Below are 9818 nucleotides of genomic sequence, written 5' to 3' on the forward strand. Positions count from 1 at the left end.
CATACGAGAGTGAAGAACTTAAACTTGCATTAATAGAAAATAGGATTATGTTAATAGTATTACATGTTTCTGTGGCCAGATTTGAAATAACTTCCATTTTTGTATTGTTTTTTTATGTAAAGAAACATTAATAATGTAGTAAAATCATCAGGTTAACGCATTTTGTGTTGAGGCAAAGTAAAAAAGCTAAACAGGTTCGTCTACAGAGCTTTGATAGAATGTTAAAAAAAATGTCCTTAAATATTGTGAAAAAATGTAACAGCATAGCATAAAATGTATGTAAATGATTTAGATGTTAAAACAGAAAATATATATACATACAATCACAGCTGATGAAATATATTTTAATCTTTCTCATGTGTTGATGAAACCTAATACATATAAATTAAAAAGAAATCAAAGAAATCTCCAGTGATGTGAGAGAACATAAAGAGCAGGTCATCTGTCGATAGAGCAGGGGTCAACAGTCATTATGCAGAGGAAGCATCAGACAGGAGAAACAGAGTGAGACATCACTTTGATGTTTACAAACAAAATCAGTGCATAATCTATTTTCTATAAAGAAATGTTACAATTTTCTTTTCTTGATGAGCCCACTTTTCCTTAACCTGCTGCATCCGCTTCCACATCAGTTAGTGATTTCCTACATTTCCCAGAATGCTGTCCCAACTCCGCAGGAAGCAATAAAGTCTGCATGAGAACAGGATGTGACCGTTCAGCTGTGGGTTTTAACAGGAAGGTGAAAGCCATCCTCCTTCACTCCAAACACACCTTGTTTTCCTTGTTCTTCCAGAACTAATTTCTTTCTTCTGGATGAGCGTCGGTGTAAAATCGTGGTTCAGTTAAGAAGCTTCTCGCTCTTTAATTCTGAGGGACTGTTGGCTAAAACGTTTGTTGTTATCTTCCAGAAAAAGACAAACTAATCTAGTCTGTGTTTTAAAATGCGTCTCATGACTCTCTCCTAAATCTTCTGACTTCTTTAACGCTGGTCTGTTAGTTTTCTGCAGTCAAAGAGACTTGAGTTTCTTTCCTTTCTCTTCTCCCATGATGCAACGACCCAGACACACCAAAGAACCAGCACAGGCAAAAACAAAAAAGTAAGTTGAATGCAACGCAGAGAGCCTAACCTGATAATCAGACTTGGTTACCACTTTGTTTTCACGTCTTAAATCCAAATTGCCATAGGTGCTAAAGAATTTACCCACCGACAAACATGTATGAACACGACCGCACGCACACGCACGCACACACACACACACACACACGCACGATGCCCTGAAAGAAAGAGTTTGACATGTATTCCCTTTCTTGCTGAGAGTGTGATGAGAAGATTGCTCTCAGTGTCCACACCTTTGGGTGACATATCGATTTATACGGTTTCCAAACAAACAATACACACGGTGTTCATTTTTTAGAGACTCATAGGTGTTGCTATGGAGGATTTTGTGACAGTTGAACAGAGCCAGGCTAGCGTTTCCCCCCGTTTCCAGTCTTTGTGCTAAGCCAAGCTAACTGGATGCCGAGGGGTTCAAGGAACCGAACTGGAGTCCGGCGGGAGAACTTTGTTGCATGTCAACAACACTAGTTATCAGTCTACTAAAAAACAAAAATACGCCCCAAAATACATAAAAAACTTGCTGCAAAAGGAAAAGTAGTAGTAGATTTGGCCGGAGTTGCTCACGAACAGCTCAACAGTCGAGCAGCATGAAAGTATCTGTTAAACAATTAAAAACAGAAGGATGTAGTGTGAGAAGGAAAAGCGGAGGATGTTTTATTAAAGTGTCATGAAGACACCATGAGGTTTCCAACATACCCGGAGAGACCAGGAGGAATATAACAATAATAATAATATTTGAATCCCTGTTAGTTCAAACATTCATAGAGCATTTCTATATACAAGCCTATTGAACATATTTATAAGCTTCTTCACTCTCCATCTGCAGCACAGCGTCCACCGGACTTCTCTGGATCTGAGTCGGAGCCGTTGCTTTGCCTGAAAAGATTTTTTTGTGTGTCTCATGAGTCTAAAAACTTCATCAGAGGCTCAGAAACACTCACATTCACTTCAGTAGTCATTCGTCTTCGTTCCAAGGCAGAAACCGGTGTTTGTCTGAGTTCTTTCACTCCACAAAAACAAAACAAAAAGAAACCTCCCTCATCTTTTGTCCGTTGAACAAATACTTTCCTTTTGTTTCTCTTCTACTGTGACGGCGAGAACGTCAGGACCATCCACCCGATCACGAAGTAGAAGAGGAACACCGGGTACACCACCAGCGCCTTGCGGTTGGCCGGCTGGCTGTCGGCAAGGAAGGCCGTGGAGGCGAAGGTGGACCAGCCGAAGGATGCCGTCACCACCACCAGCCGCACGGCGAAACTGACGGCCCCTGAGCCGGCGACGAGGACGATCCGGCACACGGCCATGGCCGCCGTCAGAGGCAGGATGCAGTACCCCAACACACACAGGCTCTGGAAGAAGGAGATGGTGCCGCCCAGCAGCTTGGAGTTAAGGGTGATGATGATGGAGCCGAACCAGACGATGACGAAGACCTGCACGGAAAATACATTTATTTCGACATGTTAGTGAGGATTCAGAGGAGAGATTCATTTATATTTTATAAGAGATGTATGCAACAATTTAGACAATCAAATAATCGTTTCAATTTGCTTTTAAAGAGGAAATGCAAAACCTTCTTTGAATCCTGCTTCTTAACTGTCGAGGATTTTTCTTTTCTATATCTTATGCGATAATAAATCAGTAAACTATCGGACTTTGAGCTGTTGGTCGAATAAAAACCAGCAATCTGAAGATGTTATCTCCAGGTTTAGAAACTGTTTTAGTTTTCTGAATCTTTAAACCAAAGAGAGATTAATAATTATCAAGGAAAAATAGTCATGAGCTGGAAACACCTTAGTTCATCTTAGTGCTGTTACTGTCTGATGAAAATAAACAAACAAAACAAACATTGCCAGTGAATGTGGGAGAAATCTCAGGCACAAATATCTACTGAAGTATTTTAACCAGGTGGTGATCCAGTCTTATACTCTATAGCATATAGAACATAAAGTAGTTAAAATGACGTACTTACAATTAAGTATGGTTACCACACTGTGAGAATACTAAACTAGAAGTAAAACGTAGCCTACAATATTAACGTTGCCTCTGAGATTAGTTAGTGGAGTAGAAGTATAAAGTAGCATAGCATACTCATAAAGTACAAGTAAATTGTACTCAACTAAAGTACTTGAGTAAAGACATGTAGTTGCTTTCAACCACTGATAAATTATATATATATACACACACACACACATACTGTGATGCTAGTTATGTATAGGGTTGGGTACCGAGAACCAACACGTCCGGTACCTACCGGACCGAAAAGCAACGCAGATTTCGGTGCTTCCTTCCGGTGCCTGAGCCGATTTAAATACTTTTTTTTTACACTACTCTGTAAATTTACACGGTATATAGATACTAAAAAGGTAGCGCGGTGCCCGCACGCTAAAAACGATTATTAAAATAGCGCGGATCAGAGCACACTCGCTGCTCTGCTCTCTGTCTGCCTGCATGCAGAGCGGGGCTCGAGGGGGCGGGGCTTCCAGCGCTCACACACACAGTGCGCGCACACAGAGATCGCTGCAGACACGAGCACGAGCTTTTGAACGTCCGTCCTCGGCTTGATGGAACAAATCTCTCCAGTTGATATTAATGATGACGTGTAGTCCAGTAAAGCAGCAGTTTTAGGATCCAACAGTGTCTGAGTTCTGTTGCACACGGTCCCATCAGGCCACCTGATTGGATTGGTGTCTGTTCTTTTTTTAAATATATATGTTTATAGTTTTAAGTTAAAACGTTTGAAGCTGTAGTTTGAAGTCAAGTGTTTTGTATGTACTTATTTATTTGTATCTATAGTATACTTTAAACAGTTAATAATATTGTTCAATTTGAAGAAAAAAAATTGCCTTGGCAATAAAAAAGTATTGGTTCAGGCACCGGTATCGTTTTAAAAGTATCGGTTTAGCACTGGCATCGGAAAAAACCCAAACGATACCCATCCCTAGTTATGTATGCTTGTGTTATGTTTCTTATAGTCATGTAATCTTTTTATTTTTATTTTATTTTGTATTCAGTCTGTAGATTTAATTTTCTTCTTTACTGCTTTATTTTGTTTTTATTACTGTTTATTTATATTACTTGATTTTGATCTTTATTTACTTGTGAGCAATGCTGCTGTAATCCTGTAATTTCCCCACTGCGGGACTAATAAATGATTAGTCCCGCGGTGACTATATATATATATATATATATATATATATATATATATATATATATATATATATATATATATATATACATACATACCTCAGCAAACTGCGGGCCCCCCTGGTAGTCGCTGTCAGCCGCGCCGCCCTGCAGCAGCAGCGCCAGCGTCACGCAGAGCAGCAGCGGGCCCCACAGGTCCCAGTCCCGCAGCAGCGCGGTGCTCCGTTTCGGGTACAGGACGTGGACGAACTTCTTGCCCACCGCGCGCAGGTCCCGCAGGACGGTCTCCTTCACGGGCTCGTCCAGCGTGGAGAACTCGTCGTCCCGCCTGGCGGAGGGGCCGACGGGGACCGAGATGTCCCCCTCCACCGGGATGTCCTCCGAGATGGAGACGTCCGACAGCCCGGCGAACGGTCTGCTGGCCTCCTCCTCCGCTGCTGTCGCCATTTTGCTCTGGAGGCGTCGGTCTCTCAACGAGGGCCGTCAGTTAATCCCGGAAGTTCAGACGACACTGACAAGAGCCCATTTAATAAATACAGAAATATAGATAAATGTTCCCCTAAATCCAGCCGATTCGGTCCCAGTTGGTCCGGTTTCTCTGGCTGTTCGGTGACAGTCTGCAGCTCCACGTCAGCCGAGGCTTGTTTACTTCCGCCGGACGTGAGTCACGCATATCCGGTTGGTGCGTTCAGGTACCAGTATTTAGAATCAGATTTATGTAGATTTAGGAATTCTGAAAGAAAAAGAGAATTTGTTTCATCACTCAAACCAATCAAACAAACACACGTTGTTAAAAACTTGAACAACGTGTGTGTGGCTGTGTGTTTATGTGTGAGTGTGTGTATATAATAAAAATAATACCGTATGTCTTAAAATAGATTTATTTTCGGACGGTACATGGAGTTATCGAGAAGGGAGGCAAAGACGTCGGGTACTGATGACGAGCTAAACCGTCGACGGTCGTTTTTGAGTCGAGTGGCTTGTTTACATCAGGCATGCGTCCGTTCATTTAGTCGTTAATCGTACTTTTAATTGGTTGTAACGGCCGTTGGTTGAAGCACGCGGCCGTGAGATGGACTTCTGTCAGACGCAGGTGAAGGCGGACTGCGTGGAGCTGCTGAGCCGCTTCCAGATAACAGACTCCGTCCGCTTCCAGACTTTCTCCAAAATATGGCGAGAAATGCAGTTCTCACAGATTTACTAGTAAGTTTACTAATACAATATTACCTTTATTTTATTCATATAAGCAGTGGTGTAGTTAAAGCAACTAGGTGCATTTAATTTGTTTAAGTACTCTAAAAGTACAATTTTGAGGTATTTAGTATTTCCATGGCCCATTTCAGGATCATATCTAAATTATATTTTGGATTGTAATTATTGAGGCATTAATGTGTTATCACTTCAACGCAGTAGCTGGTAAAGCGTCTGTATATTTTCATCAGCAATGTATGGGTGTTGCTCAATTAGACATTTTCCTCATTAAACGCAGCGTGTCACATGTTGTTTTGCAGTGGCAGCGTGAACCACCGAGAGAGGCGAGCGTTCAGCCGTCTGATTCTGGACACGGCCTACAGCTTCTTCCTGCCTCCATACAGCTTCCAGATCCGAGTGGGAGGACTTTACCTGCTGTACAGCTTGTATCAGTGTCAGATCACCTCGCCCCCCGAGCAGGTCAGGGACACAGCACACGGTCTCCAGAGGGTCGGCCAGACATCCATTTGAAACCCAAGTGCAGTTTCTTGTTGTGTTTCCGGCTGCAGATCCGTCTGGCGCTGAAGGACTGGGAGGATGTGAAGAAGCTTGAGAAGGACGCGGTGAACGCTCAGCACCACGACGTGGTTTACATCCTCCGAAAGCTGATGTTTGACAAAGCTTTCAGCTTCACTGCCATGCCCACCATGGTGAGTCAGGAGCTGCCCACCTGACATCAACACACACGCTCACATTGGATATGCACTTTAAACCCTAAATATCTGGGTTGACCCAAGAATTGGAACCTCCAGTGGTTTTCCCCCAGTTTGAGGTCTCCTCACAGCATCCTGTTAGCTCAAGAGTGCTTTCCATTTGGATAACGTGCTTCCCCAACAGCGTTATGAAAAGATGGAGGAATCATGTTAGAAATAATAAATGACGGCTTTAATGCAAATACAGTCAAGCTAATTATCTTGTTTTTTTCCCGTTAGATTTGTGTTTTGAGAATAAATGTCAGACATGTCTGACTGATTTGTCCACAATTATTCTAAGAAAGGATTTTATACAATATAATATAACAGTGCTTAATGTAGACAGAAATACGTGTCAGTACAATTTATTCACATGTTGGTGGGTGAATCAGCCTTTATCAGTTACATTTAGATTTTCAACAGTGACAATATAAAGATTTTTTTAATACAATTTTGGAACATTATTATTAAGAAAGGTAACACCCCAAAAAAAGCTTCAACACAACGCTTTCTATTGTCGAATCATTATTTTATTCAACTAATATTACAGTTCAGAGCCTTCGTCTGAACATTCAGTTCTTAATTTTTAATGACAGTTCACTAAGTTTTATGCAAAACATTGTGCATTATGAATCACCCTGATAACTTGATGTGGAGAAGAAAGAAAATAGACCCAGCAGCTTGTGAGAAGTGGCGTTTCCGCTGTAATACAATACGTCTTTATTGTCCACTGCGGGCAAACAGATGGCAGCATGAAAAACAAACAGACACACAGTTAGTAAACACAAACAAATTGATGACATGGACGGGGCATTTAGCTTACAAATTCACTTAATCCCGTCTCTCCTCTTTGTGCTTTTCCTTTCTTCCTCCTCCTCTTCCCCTCCTGCCAGCTTGTCTTCAAGAAGAAGAGGAAGGTGGAGAGACCGGAGCTGTGTGAGGAGTTCATGGAGCGGCCGTCTCGCCCACAAGAGCTGATCAACATCGAGCTGCTGGAGATGATCAGAAAACACTCGACTCGGACACTAAAGTAGATTATTAAAAGTTTTAAGTTAAGCGTGTTGTGTTTGATGTTGCTGTTTGTTGCAGGAATTGTCTAACATTGACGAGCTCTACGGGAAGCTGAAGGCTTCCGTCTCTTCGGATTCGCAGCAGACGGATTCGTCCATCGACCTGGTCCAGAAAGACCTGGTCCCACAGCTGCGCAGCACGGTGGTGGATTTCTTCAAGTGGCAGCACAAGAAGGTAAGACTTGTTAAAAGGAAACTCCCAGTTTGGAGACAACAAGAAATAATGTGGGCATTTGTAATCATTACATTATGGTCTTTTTTTTCCACTGTTGATGCGATGACGTGTCTCGTCAGGATGGTGCTGATGAAGATGAAGACAGCGGTGAGGGCACGTCATCTCAGCAGGAGGTGAGTTACACGTCATTCGACTTCTATACTTCTGAAGAATATTTAATACTCAAACGTGACGTCCCTCAGCTGTAATAACGACTTCATCCAGAGGGCGGCGCTGTTGACTCACCGGCTGTTTTGTGTTCTCAGTGCTCCAAAAGAGCCCAGCTCGTCGCCTCCATCAAATCAAAGGCCTACGGAGAGGCAGCAGAGGTTTGTGTTCACATGTTCTTGTTATCCCGTTTTTTTTTTAAATATGTATGATTTTTTTGGGTGGAAAATGTGTATTAATGCTAAACGTCATCAATAGGCAAACATAAATCAGGGTCATGGAAAACCTGGAAAAGTCATGGAATTTTATTAAAATAGTTATTTCCAGGCCTTTTCCAAATCTTAAAAGTTTTGTAAAACTCATGGAAATTTGTTATATTCATATGTTCATGTCGTTCATTTACACTGAGTTTGAAATAATGAATATGCTTTTAAATGCTCTATCTATAAATGTTTATTCTTTTAATCAAACTCTCATTCATTTGTGTCATTTAAGGTATACCGTATGCTTTGTAATTCTTATTGTTAGTTTAAATACTACATTTTCTCACCTTTTCATGTATACACCGAGATTTCACAAAATGTTTGTTCATGGAAATTTGGTTTAAAGTCATGGAAATCCATTGGTCAGAATGTGTATGAACCCTGTAAATGTGTGTTTACCCGCCGCATCTCTCAGGCCTCCAAGTCACGGCGTCATCGTCAGGTGGAGGTGGACTTCACGAGCAACGTGGCTGGACCGCCCCACTCGTCAGGTTACACCAGAACCCACAAGCCATCACTCAAAGCCAGAACCTACCAGAGCGTTCGCATCTCAGGTAAATCCCTCCGACAATGTCCCTCCTCTTCCTCTCAATAAACTTGAGAGGAGAAGAAATGAAATATTAGAAGATGAAATCCTCACGTGCTGCAACTCTCTTCTCGTCAGGTGACTTGTGGGAAGAAGCTGCGACATCGTCTCGGATCAGGTGTCTCACCGAACTGGGCTTTGGCCCTAAAGGTGCACAGCAGAAAAACCTTTACTTTTACACTTTTACAGATGTTTGTAGCATGTTTTAAGCTCCACAGTGGACCATTAACATGCTGATATGAAATATGTATCTATTATTTTGGCAATGAAACATTTACCAGGATAATTTTTTGAAGCTCAAATGGCAATTTTCTCAGCATCCACCTTGTAAAAATCTAAATAATCTTATTTTGTAATGTTCAAATGTTGATTTTTATTTGACTCTTTTCGTCCATTCAGGAAAAAATAAAAAGAACAATAAGTTCAAGTGGTGACGACGCCATTCCAGAAGTCATCCTGCAATCTTGACCGGAACAACTGTTTGAAGTTTGTTTTAAAGTGTTGATACGGATTTGTTATTGTAATGAACTTCCTGTAATCTTAAATGTTCTGTATCATAGAAAAAGTGAATGTTTTTTTACATTTTAAAGTGTTTTAACTTGTTTTTTTAATGAGCAGAGCTTTTTTATGACTGAAACTAAAGAAAGAATCCTGTTCTTAAAGGCAGCGTTGTGTAAAATGTAAACGCCTTGAAAAGACTCCTTCAGAGCTGAAAAAAATGCAATTTTTCAGCCATCACTTGTTTAGAATGTACCTGTCGCTAGTTTTCTCTGTCAGATACGTTTATCCGAAGGCAGTAAAGAAAACATACTTTATATGTCTATAACATTTAAAAAATCTCTCTGAAATAGTTAAAACTGGATTTCTGATTTTAATGGTGTTTAAATATTTCATGAAGTTCCACTGTTTTATATAAAAGTTATTGTTTTAAAAATGTCTTTATTTTTGTCCCATCTCCTTCTTGTGTTTGATTCAGACTAAATCATCTGTGATCTTAAATCTTCATTTTAATCTGGTTTTAAAGCTCCACAACGATTTTCCCAGCGATTTATGTTCCCTGTTTTATAGTTTCAGTTATTTTCTTTCCTCCATATATTTTCTTTTCCTTTGAAAGCATTTGTTAAGCGTAATAAAACAGTTTCATTTTCCAACAACACAACTTTATATTGTGACATGGACCATAGATAAGACTTTAAATCGGTGTCTAGCATTTTTTTGATAACTACCTTGAAATGAATTGATAAATATAATTGAATTAGCTATATCATGCATTTAAATATTCTATTAAAAAGAACCTTGATTATACTAAATCA

The 9818-nt window shown here is 40.6% G+C and overlaps 2 protein-coding genes across 2 annotated transcripts; one reads left to right on the forward strand and one right to left on the reverse strand.

The window, feature by feature from the left end:
* Positions 1-328: 328 nt before the first annotated feature.
* Positions 329-4847, reverse strand: yipf6 (Yip1 domain family, member 6). The gene is made up of 2 exons (XM_079215786.1): positions 4361-4847; positions 329-2547 (listed from the first exon to the last, which is right to left on the reverse strand). The coding sequence occupies exons 1-2, from the start codon at positions 4706-4708 to the stop codon at positions 2200-2202; spliced, it is 696 nt and encodes a 231-aa protein (XP_079071912.1). The 5' UTR covers positions 4709-4847; the 3' UTR covers positions 329-2199.
* Positions 4848-5228: 381 nt separating this feature from the next.
* On the forward strand, positions 5229-9818 carry snapc1b (small nuclear RNA activating complex, polypeptide 1b). The gene is made up of 10 exons (XM_079232716.1): positions 5229-5464; positions 5773-5932; positions 6022-6162; positions 7098-7202; positions 7294-7449; positions 7569-7622; positions 7755-7817; positions 8335-8473; positions 8584-8655; positions 8905-9818. The coding sequence occupies exons 1-10, from the start codon at positions 5334-5336 to the stop codon at positions 8937-8939; spliced, it is 1056 nt and encodes a 351-aa protein (XP_079088842.1). The 5' UTR covers positions 5229-5333; the 3' UTR covers positions 8940-9818.

This window comes from Taurulus bubalis (genome assembly GCF_910589615.1).
Source record: "Taurulus bubalis genome assembly, chromosome: 1".
Classification (NCBI taxonomy): Eukaryota; Metazoa; Chordata; class Actinopteri; order Perciformes; family Cottidae; genus Taurulus; species Taurulus bubalis.

Bases quoted from the DNA above. Each gene is read 5' to 3' on its own strand.
- snapc1b (XM_079232716.1), top strand. From the start codon at position 5,334: ATGGACTTCTGTCAGACGCAGGTGAAGGCGGACTGCGTGGAGCTGCTG. The intron at 6,163-7,097 runs GTGAGTCAGGAG...CCCTCCTGCCAG, and splicing joins TCACTGCCATGCCCACCATG to CTTGTCTTCAAGAAGAAGAG. The intron at 8,474-8,583 runs GTAAATCCCTCC...TCTTCTCGTCAG, and splicing joins CCAGAGCGTTCGCATCTCAG to GTGACTTGTGGGAAGAAGCT.
- yipf6 (XM_079215786.1), bottom strand. From the start codon at position 4,708: ATGGCGACAGCAGCGGAGGAGGAGGCCAGCAGACCGTTCGCCGGGCTG. The intron at 2,548-4,360 runs GTATGTATGTAT...TTTTCCGTGCAG, and splicing joins GGGGCCCGCAGTTTGCTGAG to GTCTTCGTCATCGTCTGGTT.